The sequence below is a fragment of the Pinus tabuliformis genome, chromosome X (genome assembly GCF_031772625.1).
Source record: "Pinus tabuliformis cultivar Carrire ecotype Pingquan chromosome X, CPIR1, whole genome shotgun sequence".
Lineage (NCBI taxonomy): Eukaryota > Viridiplantae > Streptophyta > Pinopsida > Pinales > Pinaceae > Pinus > Pinus tabuliformis.
Window position 1 is genome coordinate 498,031,186 of NC_142308.1, and position 22,035 is coordinate 498,053,220.

At 36.9% G+C, this 22,035-nt stretch overlaps 1 protein-coding gene across 5 annotated transcripts in view; it reads right to left on the minus strand.

Moving 5' to 3' along the window:
* Nucleotides 1-8,293: 8,293 nt before the first annotated feature.
* LOC149140860 (alcohol dehydrogenase 3-like) overlaps nucleotides 8,294-22,035 on the minus strand; it is a 41,936-nt gene continuing 28,194 nt past the window's right edge. For all 5 annotated transcript variants that reach the window (XM_089446437.1, XM_089446440.1, XM_089446438.1 and 2 more), the window contains exons 8-13: nucleotides 10,404-10,486; nucleotides 10,144-10,219; nucleotides 9,971-10,032; nucleotides 9,171-9,266; nucleotides 8,881-9,042; nucleotides 8,294-8,667 (exon numbers count right to left, since the gene is read on the minus strand). In XM_089446437.1, the coding sequence (XP_089302563.1) occupies nucleotides 8,551-8,667; nucleotides 8,881-9,042; nucleotides 9,171-9,266; nucleotides 9,971-10,032; nucleotides 10,144-10,219; nucleotides 10,404-10,486 (596 nt within the window). In that variant the 3' untranslated portion in view covers nucleotides 8,294-8,550. The remainder of the gene's footprint in view (nucleotides 8,668-8,880; nucleotides 9,043-9,170; nucleotides 9,267-9,970; nucleotides 10,033-10,143; nucleotides 10,220-10,403; nucleotides 10,487-22,035) is intronic.

The window sequence follows — 22,035 nt, forward strand, 5'->3', positions numbered from 1 at the left end:
AGGACTGAAGGAAGGCATATGTGTTGTTTATTCTGTCTATGAGTAGCAGTGAGGGATTGTATTGAGAGTTGGATAGCTTGTGAGCTAAATCTTTGTGTAATCCTTAGATATTTCCACTTGTATGATAATACAGATAGCGGGGTTTTTAGCTGAGGCTTTCCCCAGAGTATTCTTCTCTGTTTCATGTGTGATTGATTTCTCATTCTATGTTATATGTGTTCTATTTGATCTTGCTCATAATTGATTAAGCTTCTGCAAGTTTGTTTGTAGAAGTAGATCAAGTATTTTGCTTTAGTATATTGCATTATCTGGTAATCTACAGTGAGAATTTCTACATGGTATCAGAGCCAAATTTATCAGAACAAAGTTTATCAGAGTAGTGAACAGTATACAAAAAAGAGAATTTGAAGTAAAAAAAAATTGGGCCGCGAGTTTTCAGAGCAGATCTGAAACTTTTTGTGCAAAATTTTCAGAAACAAATAGCAGATCCGGATTCCTTGCTAAAAAATATCCAAATTCAAACAAAAAATCAGCTGAATCGGAGTTCAGATGAGGGAGATGTCGCTAATTTAAAATCAACTCTTTTTCCAGAAAATTTTGTGACAACGGGAAAGATGAAACAGATTAGTGTGCTAGCCAAGAAACTGTATGCACTTGAGGTACAAGATGCATGCAAAACCTTGAGGAGCAAGGAAAAGGTTAGATACTTGGTGGTTGAGAGGGAGAGTAAATTACCTCTCAACATGCAGCGCCAGAAGAAGTCTCAGACAATTGTGGAGGAGACACAATTGGTGAAGCAGCTTCAGAAGGTTGTGGAGCAGCCACAACTAGAGAAGTCGAAAGGAGACCGAGTACTCATGCAGAGACCTCCAGTAGGGGAAAATTTTGAGCCAAGTGGGCAGAGGAATCACAAGCAGCCATAGCTCTAGGTGTGAGGTGGGGCAATGTGAAGCGATAGTTCTAAGAAGGTTGAAATAGGGGTAGGATCCTTGAGGTACCCAGCCTCTTTGATTAGACCTTGTTACGAGAGCCCTGACAAGGAGTAGCAAGATTGGTTGAGTGGGTAGAGACGGATGCGGATGGAGCGGCAGAGAGAACTACAGTGCAAGAGTCCCAAGACACCGCAGAGCTAGCAAGCTACAACAATGCGAGAGGCACAGGAGTGTTGCACCAGTGTAGGATGGCACAGAGAGGTGTGCAATGGTGCAAGATGCAGGGATTTGTTGCAGCAGCGCAGAGGTCAGAGAGGGAGCACTTGTCAGTGGCAGAGGGAGATTCAACATCAAAGGGTATTTGTAGCCCAACAGGGAGGTCAGTTGGGAGATCAGTGACTTACTTCTCAGTAACTGAGTTGCAGTGCAGCAGTGAGCAGCATGATGCAACATGATGAGAGGAGGTGCAATGCGGATGCAGTGCTGGGAGATAGGACCAGCAGCAACACGGATGCAGCAAGAGGAATCAGTGTGATTGATGTAGTTAGAGATCAAAGTGACAGAGGAATCAGTGTGGTTGTTGTAGTCAGATACTTTAATGACAGAGGCATCATTCTGATTCAGGTTGGATATTTTTTGTTTCTGGAGTTGCTGGAGCAACAACACTTGAGAGAAGTGTTGCATGCAGAACATTCCAAAGGTTCAGGATCGGGTTCGAGTTGAATGCCTTTCTTGTTGAGAGGGAGTGTAGAAAATAGCAACAAGAAATGCTAAAAATAGAAATGTTATAGGTAGCATTTCAGGTACCAGTGTGGAAAATAGCAACAAAGAATGATAAAATAGAAATGCTAAAAATAACATTGTTATAAATAGCATTTCAGGATATATTCTAATTTTAATTAGTCCCTGAATTAAAATTGAGAATTAAAATTCGAATTTGGTCTCAGCAGCTGTTTGAAAAATAATTAATTAATTAATTCATCTTGACTTAATTAGTTGGAGAAAATCAAACATGAAGTCTATGTGAAGACATGCAACAGTTATCCCTTTGATTGAGGAAGTTATCCCTTAATTAAGGAGATGAGGATGAGTTGTATTTGAGTTGTAATTAGTTAGCTAAGTTAACTGAGTTAAGTCCAGTTAAATTAGTTCCAAACAGTTGGAGGAACTAATTGTGAGTTCATTCAGTTAATGCATTCATGCATGCAACTAGTGTTCTCCAGATAACTGAATATTCTCTCATAAATAACTCATGCATGTCAGTTCAGAGAAAGACCCAGTTGAGATTAAAGGCAGTGAAAGTGTATTATCAGTTGGAGGAATTTTCCTATAAAGGAAACCCATCCATGCAGAAGGAATTATCTCCTTCAGGTTTGTGCAGTTATTTCAGAGGTCAGAGCAGTGTGTGAGGGATTATTACACACAGGTGGCAACTTGAGGACCCAGGAGAAACTGCGCAAGGAAATAGGAGGCTTGGAGGACTGAAGGAAGGCATATGTATTGTTTATTCTGTCTATGAGGAGCAGTGAGGGATTGTACTAAGAGTTGGATAGCTTGTGAGCTAAATCTTTGTGTAATCCTTAGATATTTCCACTTGTATGATAATATAGATAGTGGGGTTTTTAGCTGAGACTTTCTCTAGAGTATTCTTCTGTGTTTCATGTATAATTGATTTCTCATTCTCTGTTATATGTGTTCTATTTGATCTTGCTCATAATCGATTAAGCTTTCGCAAGTTTGTTTGTAGGAGTAGATCAAGTATTTTGTTTTAGTATATTGCATTATCTGGGGATCTACAGTGAGAATTTATACGTAGTATCATAACCAAGTTTATCAGAGAAAAGTTTATCGGAGCAGTGAATAGTATACGAAGAAGAGAACTCGAAGTAAAAATAAATAAATAAATAAAAAATAAAAAAATTGGGCCGCGAGTTTTCAGAGCAAATATTAAAATTTTTATGCAAAATTTTCAGAAACAAATAGCAGATCTGGATTCCTTGCGGAAAAATACCCAAATTCAAACAAAAAATCGGCTGAATCGGAGTTCGGATGAGGGAGATATCGCTGATTTAAAATCAGCGCTTTTTCCAGAAAATTTCTTGACGGCGGAAAAGATGAAACAGATTGGTCTGCTAGCCAAGAACCTGTATGCAATTGAGGTACAAGATGCATGCAAAGCCTTAAGGAGCAAGGCAAAGGTTAGATACTTGGTGGTTGAGAGGGAGTGTAAATTACCTCTCAACATGCAGCGCCAGAAGAAGTCTCAGACAATTATGAAGGAGCCACAATTGGTGAAGCGGCTTCAGGAGGTTGTGGGGCAGCCACAACTGGAGAAGCCGAGAGGAGACTGAGTGGAGGCATCCACTCATGCAGAGACCTCCAGTAGGGGGAAATTCCGAGCCAAGTGGGCAGAGGGATCACTTGCAGCGATACCTCCAAGTGTGAGGTGGGGCGATGTGAAGCGATAGTCCCAAGAAGGCTGAAATAAGAGTAGGATCCTTGAGGTACCCAGCCTCTTTGATTAGACCTTGCTATGAGAGCCCCGACGAGGAGTAGCAGGACTAGTTGAGTGGGTAGAGACAGATGCGGATGGAGCGGCAAAGAGAGCTACAGTGCAGGAGTCCCAATACAGCGCAGAGCTAATAAGCTACAGCAATGCGAGAGGCACAGGAGTGTTGCACCAGTGCAGGATGGCACAGAGAGGTGTGCAATGGTGCAAGATGTAGGGAGTTGTTGCAGCAGCGCAGAGGTCAGAGAGGGAGCACTTGTCAACGACAGAGGGAGCTTCAACATCAGAGGGTGTTTCTAGCCCAACAGGGAGGTCAGTTGGGAGATCAGTGACTTACTTCTCAGTAACTGAGTTGCAGTGCAGCAGTGGGTAGCGTGATGCAACATGATGAGAGGAGGTGCAGTGTGGATGCAGTGTTGGGAGATAGGACCAGCAGCAGCACGGATGCAACAGGAGGAATCAATGTGATTGATGCAGTCAGAGATCAAAGTGACAGAGGCTAGAGCAGTCAGACACTAAAGGGCACAAAGGTGCTGAGTTTTCAGTCGACATAGGCAATAGCAGTCAGAGACTTTGATGACAGAGGCATCATTCTAATTCAGGTTGGATACTTTTTGTTTCTGGAGTTGTTGAAGCAACAACACTTGAGAGAAGTGTTGCATGCAGAACATTCCAAAGGTTCAAGATCGGGTTCAAGCTGAATGTTTTTTTTGTTGAGAGGGAGTGTTGAAAATAGCAACAAGAAATGCTAAAAATAGAAATGCTATAAATAGCATTGCTATGGATAGCATTTCAGGTACTGGTGTGGAAAATAGCAACAATGAATGATAAAATAGAAATGCTAAAAATAGCATTTCAGGATATATTCTAATTTTAATTAGTCCCTGAATTAAAATTCGAATTTGGTCTCAGCAGTTGTTTGAAAAATAATTAATTAATTCATCTTGAGTTAATTAGTTGGTGAAAATCAAACATGAAGTCTATGTGAAGACATGCAATAATTATCCCTTTGATTGAGGAAGTTATCCCTTAATTAAGGAGATAAGAATGAGTTGTATTTGAATTGTAATTCATTAGCTTAGTTAACTGAGTTAAGTCCAGTTAAATTAGTTCCAAAGAGTTGGAGGAACTAATTGTGAGTTCAGTCAGTTAATGCATGCATGCATGCAACTAGTGTTCTCCAGATAACTGAATATTCTCTCATAAATAACTCATGCATGTCAGTTCAGAGAAAGACTCAGTTGAGATTAAAGGCAGGGACAGTGTACTATCAGTTGGAGGAATTTTCCTATAAAGGAAACTCACCCATGTAGAAGGAATTATCTCCTTCAGGTTTGTGCAGTTATTTCATAGGTCAGAGCAGTGTGTGAGGGATTATTACACACAGGTAGTAGCTTGAGGACCCAGGAGAAACTGCGCAAGGAAATAGGAGGCTTGGAGGACTGAAGGAAGGTATATGTGTTGTCTATTCTGTCTACGAGCGGCAGCGAGGGATTGTACTGAGAACTGGATATCTTGTGAGCTAAAGCTTTGTGTAATCCTTAGATATTTCCACTTGTATGATAATACAGATAGCGGGGTTTTTAGCTAAGGCTTTCCCCAGAGTATTCTTCTGTGTTTCATGTGTGATTGATTTCTCATTCTCTATTTTATGTGTTCTATTTGATCTTGCTCATAATCGATTAAACTTCCGCAAGTTTGTTTGTAGAAGTAGATCAAGTATTTTACTTTAGTATATTGCATTATCTGGTGATCTACAGTGAGAATTTCTACATGATCCTCTGGTGATTTTGATGGCTTAGCAAACCTGAAGTCAAACTCATACAATTTGATGAACCAAAAAAACATATACTATTTAAATTAATAAATATCGGTGACAAGTCTGAGAAGGTTACACTTTGAAATTAGAGTCAAATTGACATTAAGGTTTGCAAATTATTCAAGGTAGACTTTTTCCCTCAAATCATTCAAAACAAGTATGGTTGGTATCTCCATTATAATAGATAATTAAAAGTCAAGAAAACTGAACATATTTTAGAATTAAAAATAATTTAAATGAGCAAATGATATTTATATCTAGCTTTAAAATTATATAAGTTTTATAGAATAATAATATGAATACTCTAATCTGATATCAAATTAGTAACATAATTCAATATTAAATTAGTATCATTCTTTTTCAAAGGGTTCCAATCATTCCCTCTAACCACTAGAGATTAACCCAATCAACAATATCAAATTAATATCATTATTTTAATACACAAATAATTACATTACATAGTTTCAAGTTGCAACTAACCTTAAATAATGTCTTTTAAACACATATCATTCAATCCACCATATAATTTTAACTATGTTTTAATCCACAACCCATCTAAAGACATACAACACAAGGGGCATTGGGGATTTTTCTGAAATTCAAAGGACATAGAGACAATCCCCTAATTTTCCTTAGGTGTGAGCAATCTCCTAAAAATATCCTCAAGCAATTTCTTAAAAATCTCCTAGAGCATGATCAAATCATTGAGCATTTTCACATTTGTGAGATAAGTTCTTGGTAATTTTCTTATGACATTATGATGACGACGTTGATTAATGTCCACCAAAACAAGATTTGGTCTATTGAACCTTAAGAAAGGTAAGAAAGTACTTGGTATACTTTAGAATTGTATTTCTATATTTGAAAAGCTTTAAAAGAAACATTCCTGGATCACAATAATTTTGATGAGTTAAATGGTTCTGAAAATCAATTTTGTAACAAATATTTTAAATTTGTGATCTGATTTGAGTGTATGCAAGACATTTTAAAAGAAGTGTTTTTCTAATCTGCAATCCTCTTAGTGTCGTAAAGATGACAAATTCTTTGTGACCCGTGACATTTTGGGAATTATTCAAAGTTTTGTTTTACTATGGAGCTCATGAGAGTTTTATCTTATTTTAACAATGTTGATTTTTTTCTCTATGTTAATCAAAATTGAGATGTATTTCTGATCTTCTTGATTAGAGCTGATCATATCCTTATAATATCTATAAAAAAATAATCTCCTAATTCTTTATTGCACCACAATTTTTACTTAAATTTAGATGTAATAATATTTAATAATTGTTAATATGCAAATTAACCTCTTTCTTTATTCTCCAATTATTTAGCCAAGACTTGCAGCGTTATGCCATCCCCACTTGAGCCAAAAGTGATTTTGACTAAAGTTTGAAGTAGTCTTAGGAAGCCTCTTGTCTTCCATGTCATTTATCTTGTTCTTGTATATTAAGAATCTAAATATTGTTGTGCTCTCAATGAGCAAAATGCTCACTTCTATGAGGAAGAAGGATACAGTGCATTGCTTTTAATTTTGAGATTGCAAGTTATAAAATATTTTTGAATTTACTTTATCTTTCTCAATGATTCACTAGAGAAAATGTAGCCCAAGACTTTGCAATCATATAACATAACACGAGTGACAAGAGTCTCAAAGAAAAGTTTATTCTTATCCCATAGCCAAAGGTCCATTGATTTACAATTGTTTTCAAATCCACAATAAGCTTTCCACGCTCCATTTATCATTTCTCAATGTTATAGTTTTGGATGAACTTGTGATGAAGATCAATTTCCAAATACTTGTATGAAGTCACTTCCTTCCCATTGTTGATGTCATATATACATGAAATTAACATAAGTGATCTTTTTGGATTTAATTATCATAACATTCATTGTCACTATTAACAATCATACCCGTACTAGAGCAAAAATCCTTGAGGAATTTTAGTTTCTTGTCAAAGGTTATAGGGGCTCCTTCCCATAAGAACAATTTCATCGATGTAAAGAAGGATGATGACTATACCAACAAGAGTTGAGCTAAGACAACCAACTTCTTCCAAACAATCCTCTAACTTGTCAATGTATGTACCAAAAAGACATGGAATAGGGAGCATCCTTGCTCAACTACAATTAATTTCCTCCGGCCAACCCTTATTATTCCTAAACTTACCAATAATGTTCTCATACAACATTACCGTAACAACTTTCAACTTTATAGGAACTTTTAGCTCTTCTAACATATTTGATAGGTTAATCCTAACAATTATGTCAAAAACTTTTCTAAAGTCAACAAAACAAAGGAAATTGATTGAGCCAAGAGGCTCATTCTATAGCCAAGTATGAAGGTGATGTGTAAGTATGTGTGTTTGTCCCTCTTAAAATAAAAATAAAGTATTCTCTAAATAGTAATTAGAAGTAAATAAAGAAATATACGAGTAAGATGTTTAAACTTAATGTTTTTAAAAAATATTTTAACACTTAATATCAACTTCATGTGTATCAAATAGCAATAATAATAATAATAATAATAATTAATGTTGTATATAATAAAATATATAATGTTGGTTATGAATTAATATCTGCCCATTCTTAAATATATATTAATAGCAAAAAAAATACCTTTCGGCTCATGTTAGATTTGTGCTTAAGATGGATTTATGTTGGTTTTATTATTGTAACACTAGATCTATGCCTAAGATGGATCTATGTTGATTTTATTATTGTAACGCTTTTCCACAATGATCCTAAAGATAACAAAATGATCCATTATTCCATAATTGTTAATAACTCCAACCTAACTCTTTAACTCTTTTTCAATAACTTTCTAACCACTTTAAATTATAAATATATATATAATTTAAATAATTTTTTTTTATCTTATTTTTCTATATATCATCACACTTCTCTGTGTAAATACTTCCGCTCCCCAGTAATGATTAATGATGATCTTCCTATTCATTCCTCATCTTTTTTTTGGTGAGTTAAACACTTAACTTTGCATTTGCATTTCTAAAATCCACAATGAAAATCCACATCTGAAATATTCTAAAATAATATTAAACCTCAGCATATGAAAATGGTCTTAGAACATTGACACAATTCAACCGATAACCATGAGTACATTCACAAAATTTAAAATATTATACCTGTGAACGTTCACAGATTTAAACTCAATCCCAGGATTAATATGTTTAATCAGCCACTTTAATCACAGTTCTCAGACAAAATTTAAAATAGTATACCTAACTGATTTAAACTCAACCCCGGGATTAATATGTTTTTCCCTTTACTGTTTAATCAGCAACTTTAATCACAGTTCTCAGACCCTCTCTATTAGTCATGTAATCAAATGCCTTGTTGATATCGGCAAAAGAAACCTCGTGTGTAACAAATTTATCCAATTCAAGCTCCTGTAAATTAACAACCAAGAAAATAAATGATACATTATAAGCATAAGTATACTGGGCAAGTATAGATTGTTCCTGTTTATACAAACAAACAAGAACGATGAACTTTACTATCTCTGGTTAAGGTATGACAGAGTCATTTCTATCAGGAAACCTAAGAAAGTGAGTGAATTTCATATAGTTATAACTAGGCTAAATAGTTGACTGAAGTCTCACCTTATTTAAATACATCTCAACGAGGCCTGGCAAATCAGAACGAGGTTTGTAGTTTCCGAAGAAGGTTCCTTTCAACGTCCTCTCGTTTAGAAAGTTCACAGGATGCGTTGCGAAGACTGCCTCTGCATGAGGGACCCCCACTAAAACGGATACACCCCAACCCTGAAAAAAAGGAAAAAAATTATGGGATCAAATTCTCTTTAGCTGATCAGCATATGCATTGCAGGCATTTGCCCAAAAGGAAGCGATCAGCTTATGGTTCTAAATGAAATGGAGCTCAGAGGAAATACATCATGGCAGGATTCGAAGGCTTGAATCATGGTCTTAACATTCCCTGTGCATTCGATGCTGCAGTCCACACCTCCATCAGTTCTTTCTGCGATTACCTGTAAAAAGTTTGAATGATGATAAGTTTCCATAATTTTTATTTTAGTTTCCATTACAATATATTATAAGTTCACTATTTTTTTTATTTCTCTCAAATTAGAGGCAAAGTTCAGGTTTAGAGGCAAAGTTCAGGTTTAAAGTTGGTTGTTGAGTGATAGAAAAACATGGACAAGAATAAACTCCAATATAGAAATGGAGTGAACAGTTCTTTTCATTGCACAGAAGACAAACAAATATGTAGCCATAAATAATTGAACTTAACTGAATTAAAACTCAATTAACTAAACTAAAATTAACTATAACAGCATTCAGACAAAGATGAGACAGGATAAAACAGTAAAATTAATGCTTTCAACAGTTGCCAGATTAGTGCCAATAACAATGCAACGCCTCACAAATAACTTGTAATAGTGCCAGCAACTCTTAAAGCCATTCGCAAAAAAAATAAATAATTATACAAAATATTTAAATCTTAAATAAATAATTATACAAAATATTTAAATCTTAAAGCCATTTGCAAAAAAAAATAAATAATTATACAAAATATTTAAATAATGTTTATTGATAAAAAAATTACAAGCCAAGAAATTAGATTTTTTAGCTGATATTAGATCTGTGTTTAAAATGGATTTATGCTGCTAAGATATTAGATCCGAATTTAAGATAAATATATTTTCATTTGATAAGAGAAAGCTAGATATACCTCCTGAATAGGTTTTTCGTGGTCTGCCGGGTTTATAAATTCCGTTACGCCAAATAGTTTTGCTGAGAAAGGAAAGATTACACGACAGAATTCAAAGAACGAATCAGAAAGGCAATTTTACAGTTGACATATGTACACAGACTGTTCAATAATGGAAGTGGGCAATATACAACCTTGTTCAAATTTGGCACTGTTTGAACCGATTCCAATTATTCGAGAAGCTCCTGCAATTCTTGCCCCCTCGGCGGCCTATATAGTTAAAGCTCAGATCAGAAGGCTAACAGACACTTAGATGGTACCTTTATCATATTGATCTGCAGTGATAGAAACTGAACAGAATAATCCTTAACAGAAAATTTGCAGACTTTGTAACTACAGTGTTTAGTAATATGTATACACATGAAAATAAAGAACACCTTTTATTGGTACTTACAGCAAGTCCAACACTCCCAAGGCCAAATATTGCTACTGTCGAACCTTTCTTCGGTTTTCCTACATTCAAAGTAGCACCCATCCCTGATTCCACAACAACAGAAATGAGTTTTAAACAATAACTACAATCAAGGAAACCATTATTGGTGATTTTATTAACAATCCAAGAAGCATAACTTCACAGTAATGGAATTACCCACTTAGTAAAATATTACACTATGTCAACTATTTCGTTTCCTTCATTGTTTTCCGTGTTTATCTTATTTCTTCATCATGATGAAATTACTTAGAAAACTTCTACAAGCTGAAGTAATTTACGAGTTAAAATGGCAGCTTGCACTCACACTGGGAATTCACCCTTGTGGATTAGACTCAATTTTGTTGGGCATCCAAGGGCAACCCAGGCCTTGCAAAGGCAGGGAAGGGTTTAATGAGGAGCATGGTGACATTTCAACGATGTTGTGTTGTTTTTGCATACCAAGCCCAACAATCAACAAGAGAAATAGGACGTCCAAGGGCTAGCAATGCCTGGCTCAGGCTCGCCCTGAGGAGAGGGTGGGGTTAGCAACTTGATTCGGTCACCCCTTAACCAAGTCAGGGGTTTTGCCGAATACCCAGCCCCTGCATGCATTCCTCAAGTTATCCCTGATGTAATGCTCATAAGGAAAATTCATTACCACAATTATCATTTTTAGGGATCCCAACAGCATTTGCGAGTGTTTGATATCATTGGGAGTAGTTCTCTTCATAAAGCATGTGGCAATTGTTACTTGGGGACTGAAATTGACCTCAAAAACGTGCTCAACATCCTAAAAAGCTAAAAACATTAAATATCCATAAAATAGGGTTTTGAGTGGGATGATAGTGGCATGTGTAGTCATCTTATATAATGCTGCCAAGATTTGATGCATCCTAAAACCTTAATTTCTCCATTAAATAGAAGATTTTAGGGTGGAAAAGGGGAACCTTCTCTCTCCACTGGGATTGCTTGTTCCCCATTACGATTACTTATATGATGCTGCCAAGATTTGATGCATGCTAAAACCTTAATTTCTCTATTAAATAGAAGATTTTAGAGTGGAAAAGGGGAACCTTCTCTCTCCACTGGGATTGCTTGTTCCCCATTGGGATTACTTTGTTAGCATTTTTCTTCAGTTGTAGCTATGGTTTCTGCGTATCGACTTTACTCCTTGTTTATGCTGTGGAGACAATGCACATTTTGAGGAAGGATTAGAGTTAGAAGAGATTGAATGGGAATGAACCCAAATTCAGGGTATGGAGATCTTCGTCAAATAGCACAGGGTTTGCAATAACGTTAATGAAATCTCTGTTTACCCATCCAAATATGTTGCGTTACGGATTATTACATGTTAAATTCATCTTTCAATTCTGGCTTTGCTTTGATTTTAATTTGCAAGTTCAATTCATAGATATATGACATGGGTTTTCTTGAGAAAGTGTAAAGGTGTGGCTGTTGTTTGATGTGTGTGAGTGTGATTGATATTTTCGTGTTTGCGGCAACTACCATATCAAAGAAAAAATATCTTTGAGCTAATTACCCAAAAACACCTCCTCTCTTTTCAATTGTTTTCAATTGTTTCAATTGCTTGAATAGCTAAATTGAAATCAAATTAAGAAAAACAACTTCAATCTCACATCTTTCAAAATGATGTCAACTTTTCATCCCAGAGGTATGTCACTAACGTACATAAAACCCTTGTAATAAAAATTGCAACTCTCCTGACAATAAAAATATTAAAATTTTTCTTTTTCCCATTCATCTTTGTAGTTACATAGGTTAGTAGGTTAGTAATCCTAAAAATTCAAACCCTTCTTCTCATTGGTATTTTTGGGCAAAACTTATTGTGTTTTTTTTAAGTTTTTCATCTTAGGTCATTTATTACACAATTATCTTAAAGGTATTTTAATAGGCTTTCCCTATGAAGTTTGAACTCTTCAAGAAAATAATGGCTATGTCTTATCATTTTGAGCCTTTTGATCCCTTCCCAGCCATTTGCTTAGGCAGTGATTGGTTTGCTTCTTAGATTTCAATCTTAAATCAAAAAAGGAAAAAAATTCATTTTTATTCACAAAAGAATATTTAGGTGAATTATGCATTATGTCTCTACTTTGTTAGATTATTGATGTAAAGATGGGTTTAAATTAAAACTTCTCATCGTGCATTACTTTCATTGTGTTTGAAAAATAGCCAAGATGTTGTGTATTGCTTAAATGATTGAAGTTGATGCTTTTGTTTGGATTGGTGTGTTGCTCATTGTGTTGTCATTGATGTCAAGGTCAGGAGAACCAAACCAAACCAATAGCAGCAAGCCGAGCAGGTTGCTTGAGGCGCAACTAATTCAAGCAATAGAGGGCCAAGTAGGTCAAGCAAGCCAAACAAGATCAACAATAAAGGTGCCTTCACCGAAAACCCTGGACTTCAGATTCCATCGGATGTTATATTGCACCAGTATGAGATAAGCGATGTTATATTGCATTAGTACCATGTGACTATTTAAGTGTTGAAATGAATAGGTCGTTACCAATGTTTGATACAAAAATGGTTAACCACTAATTCTTGTTAAAATGTGACTAAGATGTAATTAACAAACACAGGATGAGCTTAGTGATATTAAGCATACCAAGCACTAAATGCTTTGTTGATAGAGTGTTTCATAAAAATTTAGATATCCAATATGGTGTTAGCGTGCATCAAGTATGGCATGGCAAAGTGGGTCCCTACTGAGGTACTAGGGTACTGGGATGAATAACACTGCACGATCGTATCCAATATCCAGTATGACCAAAAATAGGCCATCAATTGCATATTATGGAAAATAATTTAAATAGTCCATTAGTTGATAGGAAAGGAGTACTAGGGTATCGGGATGGATAACATTGCGTGAGCCTTTGATATGCGGTGTTCTAGTATGTAGCATTCTAATATGAAGGTTGTGGTAATGTCATGTGGTCACAAATGGGTAAAGAGCTTAGCCCCAAGGGCTATGTCTATGTGGATATCGCCATAGCGACTTCTTGGCATAGAAGAAAAGAAAACCTGATATCCAGTATCTAATATGGGTTAGCACCTATTCACGGCATGTGGTCATGGGTGATCAACGGTTTAGCTCCTTAGGCTAAAGGGTCATGAAAGGTAAAGTATATCCGGTCCTTTTGATGTTTGAATTAGGGCGCCAATGTTCGATCAAGCCCATGATTTCTTGACTAGCTCATAGTATTAGCCCTAGAAGGGCTCCAAGGTATTTTGTTGGCTTTGATCAAGTTACTCTCGTGTTGTGTCGGCTCTGATCAAGCATGTGTTGGCCCAGATTTGGATATGTGCTATAAATAAAATTGAAAAGGTATGGTGTGAATGTGTATCAAATAAATCAATTGAAATAGATCAAAGGGGTCAAAGACGAAGATGTTCGAAGATGAATTTTGAGGAGGATGTTTATGGAGCAAGGGGGTATATCCCTGAACAGGGCGTAGTTGTCAAAGTAATAGAGTGTCATAACTAGTAAGAGGAGCAATCCTGATCTAGGAGGATATTGTTGGCCACCCATTGGCTCACAACACAATTTTCTATTTTGTCAGTTTTTACTACAATTTTTAGGTCCTAAACTGGTAGAGTCATTTTGACTCTTGAGGCCCTAAACAACGTTTTTTTGAGAGCAAGCACTCGGTAGTCATAGATTGTCAAGTGCAGTGAAAAAATGGTGTCTCATATAGACCTTTGTAATGGGCTATCGTGCATGCGAAACGGAGATTGTATGCCAAAGTTACGACTCTGGGAAGTTGACATTCCAACTTACTTACCCCATTAGGGCCCACAAGCCTTTGTCACTTCATCTCCTAGGGTTAGGTTTTTAGATTTTATGATTTCTCATTACTTCTTTATGATAAAAAGGCCTCAGAGCCTCATTGTAAGATAGTTCGGTGAAGACGTGTAGCATTTTCCATTTATTAATAGAAGTCAAGTTTCATTATATCTTAGTGTTTTGGTTATAAATTTGTATATCATTTCATTCCCTTCATAAACTCAGATAAAGTACAATGTGCATGATGGAGTTTGCAGTGTAAGGCATGCAATAATGTTGTCTAAGATATACATGAATCACGATAAGAAGAGTATGTTTTGTACAGTAAATAAGAGTGTTATTGTCTAAATTTCACAATAACAAAGATCACTACATATTTGGATCTATAAGAGGCTAATTGGAGCTCAAAAAATAGAATTTTATCAATGTTGAATAGACCTGTTATGAAAGTATGAGATGTGCAAAAGAGGTTCTGACGGTTAAAGCAGAACATTGAGAGCAGAGAGGTCAAGAACAGAGTAGATTAACATAATTGATTCAAATTAATTTAACTAGGGGATTGGTGTCTCCTTTAGGTTAGTGCCTATAAATCAGGGGATTGGTATCTCCTTTAGGTTGGTGTATGTAAATTAAGGGATTGGTGGCTCCTTCTAGTTGGTGCAATAAATTGATGTAACAATGGGTTGGTGCCTATGAGAATATTCATATAAAGAAGTTTTGTGGTTTTCTCCCTTTAAGGGTTTCCACGTACATCTGGTGTTCTCATGTATTGCATATGTGATTGATGTGTTAAGTGATTTGAATTGGTTTAAATTATTAAATTGGCCATCATAGTGATTCACTCCCCCCCCATCAGTATAATTGTGAATTACAACAATTGGTATCAGAGTAGGTTCATTCATAAGCAATCTAACCACCGAAAGGGATACCTCAAAGGAACCATGGCTACAAACAAAGCTCCATTATTCAATAGATCAAATAATGTTATTTGGAAGGAAAGAATGAAGCATTATATAATGACTTTTGGCTTTGATACTTGGCAATTTATAATGGATGGAAGGAAGGACAATAAGCATAATGGAGAAGCTATCAATGTTATCTTGAGTGGGCTATCAAAATTAGATTATGATAAGGTGATTTATTGTGAAACAACAAAAGTAATGTTGGATAGGTTGTAAAGCATTTATGAGGGAGATGAAATTCACACTACATATGAAATTTGGACAAAAAAGTTTGCTCAAAAGGAAGAATCACTCAAAGACTCAAAGAAGACCAAAGACCATGATTGCTCAAGTGATGAATCAGATAAGGAATAAGTCCAATTCGCGAGGAGACTGAAAAAGGGATCAAACAAAGGTAAGAAATATTTTCAAGGTGAGCTCACTAATTCCTTAGAAGAGATAAAGAGACTCACAATAGCAAACAAAAGGCAAAAGGAGTTGTTGCAGGACTATTATATAAGGATCCTGATATTTATGAAGCAAAGAAAATGGTTGTCACCTTTGAGACTGAATTAGAAGAAGCAAGAATAATGAAAGGAGTGATGGCAAGCCAATTGTTAAAAAAGAAAAAAAGGAAGGACATTGTGCGAGATTAGAAGTTGAGATTGTTTCCCTGAGAAATGATCTAGAAAGGTAAATGATCGGTTGAAGTTTGGAAGGAGCTATAAAATATTAGATGATATTCTTAGTTGTCAGAGATCTCCTTTTATTAAAACAGGCATCAATTATCCTGAAGTTATTAAAAGAAAATCAAGTTCAAACACATCAAAGACAAAAGAACCTATAAGCTATGCCAATGTGCTTAAAGGAACCAACCAGTCAAATAGTATGAGAAATGAAGTCAAAGATCAACAGAGTATTAATCAGACTTGTTGTACAAACAATAGGGAAGAAGGTGAGGATCAACAAAAACAAAATCATATCAGCCCCACAAGTAGAGATGGATCAAAAATACATCAAAAGTCTGAATTTACTCAAAGAAGCAAACAAAGCAAGCCAATTACTTCAAAAGGATCATTTCCTCCAAGAAGGCTCTTCACATCAAGGTACTTAGATTTCTTTAATGGATATTATTTTATTTATCATAACTTTGGCCACAAAGTAGACTATTGTAGATCAAGAAGCAGTAAAGGTCCTTATCAAAACCTTAATGAGTAACCCTATCAAATCTAGAAATTACTACAATCATGGAATCAAGAACACCAATTCATTTTATCCCTTGTTGGATCACATTGAATGTTTCTAGTGCAACAATTTCGGACACAAAGCTCGTCATTGCAGAAGCAGTATATTAAGGCCTCAAAATAAAAGAAGAAAACAAGATTTCATCAATAATAGAAATCAAAAAACAAAGATACGGAGAAGGAAGCAAGAGCAATGTGAAGAATTCAATCTAGCTCTATGTGTTCAAGGTAAAGAAAGCCAATGGTATATAGGCAGTGGATGCTCAAATCATATGACAAGTGATAAAAGAAAATTTATCTCTCAAGGAAGTCAAAGGAGGTAGTGTCACTCTTGAAAACAATGATACAAGAAGTATTAATGGAAAGGGTACAATCAATCTTGATGATGGAAGGACAAAAAATCCAAATGTCCTTATTGAAATTCTAGAGAACAATCTATTGAGTCTAGGTCAAATGATTGATCCAGGATATGATCTCACATTCAATTCCAAAGGGTGTGAAATAAGAAAAACAATTTCAGGAAGATTGATAGCAACTGTAACCAGGTCTTTAAACAATGTATATGTCCTCAATGAAATTAAAAAAAATAAAAATTTCTCTATGGCAGTAATATCCCTAACAGTTCATCCGTCAAAGATAAATATAAGTGAGATCTTGTAGCACCTCAAGTCACATTAAGAAGATGGGAACTTTTTGCAGAAATTCCCACTGTAGATCAACAGATTATGCAATCTACTAAAGCAAAATACAAGATCTACTTCTACAACAAACTTGCGGAAGCTTAATCGAATTTGAGCAAGATCAAATAGAACGCATATAACTAAGAATGAGAAATCAATCACACATGAACACAGAAGAATACTCTGGGGAAAGCCTCAGCTAAAAACCCCAATCTCTGTATTATCATACAAGTGGAAATATCTCCGGATTACACAAAGCTTTAGCTCACAAGCTATCCAGCTCTCAGTACAATCCCTCTGTTGCTCATAAACAGTCAAAAGCTTCTCACAAACCTTCTCATCTGCCCTCCAAGCCTCCTATTTCCTTGTGCAGTTTCTCCTGGGGTCCAATGCTGCCACCTATGTGAATTCACCTCTCGCACTACTCACTAAACTCAAAAGTAACTGTGCAATCCTGAAGGAGATAATTCCTTCTGCATGGATGAGTTTCCTATATAGGAAAATTCCTCCAACTGATAGTACATTGTCCCTTCCTTTAATCTCAACTGGGTCTCTGTCTGAACTGACATGCATAAGTTATTTATGAGAGAATATTCAGTTATCTGGAGAACACTAGTTGCATGCATGCATGCATTAACTGACTGAACTCACAATTAGTCCCTCCAATTGTTTAGAACTAATTTAACTAGACTTAACTTAGTTAACTGAGCTAACTAATAACAACTCATCCTTATCTCCTTCATTAAGGGATAACTTCCTCAAGCAAAGGGATAATTGTTGCATGTCTTCACAAAGACTTCATGTTTGAATTTCTCCAACTAATTAACTCAAGATGAATTAATTAATTATTTTTCAAACAGCTAGTGAAACTAAATTCGAATTTTAATTCTCAATTTTAATTCAGGGACTAATTAAAATTGGAATCTATCCTGAAATGCTATTTATAGCAATGCTATTTTTAGCATTTCTATTTTATCATTCCTTGTTGCTATTTCCAACACTGGTACCTGAAATGCTATTTATAACATTTCTATTTTTAGCATTTCTTGTTGCTATTTTCAACACTCCCTCTCAACAAGAAAGGAATTCAACTCGAACCCGATCCTGAACCTTTGGAATGTTCTGCATGCAACACTTCTCCCTAGTGTTGTTGCTCCAACAACTCTAGAAACAAAAAAATATCCAACCTGAATCAAAATGATGCCTCTGTCATCAAAGTCTCTGACTGCTATTGCCTCTGTCGACTGAAAACTCTGCACCTCTGTGCCCTTCAGTATCTGACTGCTCTAGCCTCTGTCACTTTGATCTCTGACTGCATCAATCACATTGATTCCTCCTGCTGCATCCGTGTTGTTGCTGGTCCTATCTCCCAACACTGCATCCGCACTGCACCTCCTCTCATCATGTTGCATCGTGCTGCCCACTGCTGCACTGCAACTCAGTTACTGAGAAGTAAGTAACTGATCTCCCAATTGACCTCCCAACTGACCTCCCTGTTGGGCTAGAAACATCCTTTGATGCTGAAGCTTCCTCTGCCACTGACAAGTGCTCCCTCTCTGACCTCTGCGCTACTGCAACAACTCCCTGCATCTCGCACCGTTGCACACCTCTCTGTGCCATCCTGCACTAGTGCAACACTCCTGTGCCTCTCACATTGCTACAACCTGCTAGCTCTGTGCTGTCTTGGGACTCTTGCACTATAGCTCTCTCTGTCGCTCCATCTGCATCCGTCTCTACCCACTCAGTCAGTCCTGCTACTCCTCGTCGAGGCTCCCGTAGCAAGGTCTAATCAAAGAGGTTGGGTACCTCAATGATCCTGCCCCTATTCCAGCCTTCTTGGGACTGTCACTCCACATCGCCCCACCTCCGACCTGGAGGTATGGATGCATGTGATCCCTCTGCCCACTTGGCTTGAAATTTCCCCCTACTGGAGGTCTCTGCATGAGTGGATGCCTCCACTCGGTCTCCTCTCGGCTTCTCTAGTTGTGGCTGCTCCACAACCTCCTAAAGTTGCTTCACCAATTGTGGCTCCTCCACAATTGTCTGAGACTTCTTCTGGCGCTGCATGTTGAGAGGTAATGTACTCTCCCTCTCAACCACCAAGTCTCCATCAGTTGCCTTGTTCCTCAAGGCTTTGCATGCATCTTAAACCTCAAGAGCATACAGGTTCTTGACTCGTGAACCGATCTGCTTCACCTGTCTCGTGGTGATGTGTCGAAGGAAAACCTTTCCCTTACTGAAGACTACATCATAGCCTTTGTCTTCCAGCATTGCGATCGACACCAAATTTTTCCTCAGTCCTGGTACATACTTGACATCGGTCAAGGTAATGCGAGCTCCATGCTCCCTCTGAAAAACAACTATGCCTACTCCTGAGACACTATACTTTTCATCATTACCCATCGTTATGAGTATTTGGAGATCTTTCTCCTCTAAGGTACTAAACAAACTCTTATCGCCGGTCATGTGGAATGAAGCTCCACTGTCAAGAAATCAACCACATCCCACCATGGATGAAACCATGCATGTGAAGAGGGTGAAATCCAACTCGAACTGTGAGGCCAGTGCCTCACCTTCAGATCCTTCCTTGGATCCCATCTTGGATTTCTTCAGTGGACAATTTGTAGCAAAATGGCCCACCTCATGACAATGAAAGCATCGCACTTTCGATTTGTCAAACTTCTTCCCACCAAGGGAGAACTCGATTGGAGATGAGAATCCTTCTCCTTTCCTTTCTTTGCCTTACTCTCTAAGGCACAATTTTCATCATCCTCCTTGGATGAAGAACCATCTCTAGTGCTTCTTATCTCCTCCTGCATCAGATTCAACCAAAGTCGTTCCCAATCTGGCAGTTTCTCTCTTCCATTTACCGAGCCTTGGTAGCTATTCCAGATCTTAGGAAGAGAGGAGAGCAAGACTCACCATGTCATCATTGGTTGTCGTGATCCCTACACTTCCAAGCTCATCCCTGCAGGTGGTGAGCTTGTTCAGATATGTAGAGATTATGTCGCCCTTTTCACACTTGATTTTCCGAAGCTTGTCTTTCAGCGCCAACTTCCTCTGATTGTTGTTGTTCTGATATAGATCTTTCAATATTTTCCACATCGAAAACAGTGTCTCCTTCCCATGGAGGCTCGAGACAATGTGGTCTCGAACTCCCTCCAGGAGGATTCTCCTCGCTCTAGCCACACATTTCTTCCATTCTGCCAATTTTGTAGCATTAGCCGCTGCTGGCTTGGGGACTTCTTGATCAATGAAGTCCTTTAGACCGTTATCCTCTAATACTACTTCCATGCGATCCTTCTAGGCTATATAATTCGAGCTACCATCAAGGGCATACTCGAGTCTCAAACCATTGAACGCCATTGGGGAAATTTGAGATGTGATAAGAATTCGAATTCTATAATCAGGAACTTGAAACTTCGAACTTCTCCCTTCTTTGTATATTGTTCTTCGCTTTGATCACCTTTGCTCCGATACCATGTAGAAATTCCCACTGTAGATCAACAGATTATGCAATATACTAAAGCAAAATACAAGATCTACTTCTACAACAAACTTGCGGAAGCTTAATCGAATTTGAGCAAGATCAAATAGAACACATATAATTGAGAATGAGAAATCAATCACACATGAACACAGAAGAATACTCTGGGGAAAGCCTCAGCTAAAAACCCTGATCTCTATATTATCATACAAGTGGAAATATCTTCGGATTACACAAAGATTTAGCTCACAAACTATCCAACTCTTAGTACAATCCCTCTGCTGCTCATAGACAGTCAAAGGCTTCTCACAAACCTTCTCCTCTGCCCTCCAAGCCTCCTATTTCCTTGTGCAGTTTCTCCCGAGGTCCAATGCTGCCACCTGCGTGAATTCACCTCTCACACTGCTTACTAAACTCAGAAGTAATTGTGCAATCCTGAAGGAGATAATTCCTTCTGCATGGATGAGTTTCATATATAGGAAAATTCCTCCAACTGATAGTACATTGTCCCTTCCTTTAATATCAACTGGGTCTCTGTCTGAACTGACATGCATAAGTTATTTATGAAAGAATATTCAGTTATCTGGAGAACACTAGTTGCATGCATACATGCATTAACTGACTGAACTCACAATTAGTTCCTCCAACTGTTTGGAACTAATTTAACTGGACTTAACTCGGTTAATTGAGCTAACTAATTACAACTCATCCTTATCTCCTTAATTAAGGGATAACTTCCTCAATCAAAGGGATAATTGTTGCATGTCTTCACAAAGACTTCATGTTTGAATTTCTCCAACTAATTAACTCAAGATGAATTAATTAATTATTTTTCAAATAGCTAGTGAGACTAAATTCGAATTTTAATTCAGGGACTAATTAAAATTGGAATCTATCCTGAAATGCTATTTATAGCAATGTTATTTTTAGCATTTCTATTTTATCATTCCTTGTTGCTATTTCCAACGCTGGTACCTGAAATGCTATTTATAGCATTTCTATTTTTAGCATTTCTTGTTGCTATTTTCAACACTTTTGAGAGTGAGCTGCAAGAGAAGGATGGTGAAATGGAAAGGTTGCAAATTATGAATCCACAATAGAAAGTGAAGTAAACGATGCATTTTAAATAGTGCATAACTTCAAGGGGAGCGATTCTTTGATGTCAAAATAGTTAAGTTGTATAAAAAAGGAAGCATAAGCCTAGGGGGAGAAGTCTCAAAAGAAGAGCTACAGAAGAAGAAATGTTGCATGCAAAAGGACACAGCCTTAACAAGGGGATCCAAGATGCAATTACAACCAGAAGTAAAATCCATCTCTATTCATCAAAATGGGGGAATTAAGCAAACATAGTGAGAACCGACTAATTAAGAAAACATGAGAAGACTCTCAGACAGTTACAGGGAGTTTCGTAACAATTACAGACAAATTGTGCTTCAACTTCAATATAGGAAAACTTTTTG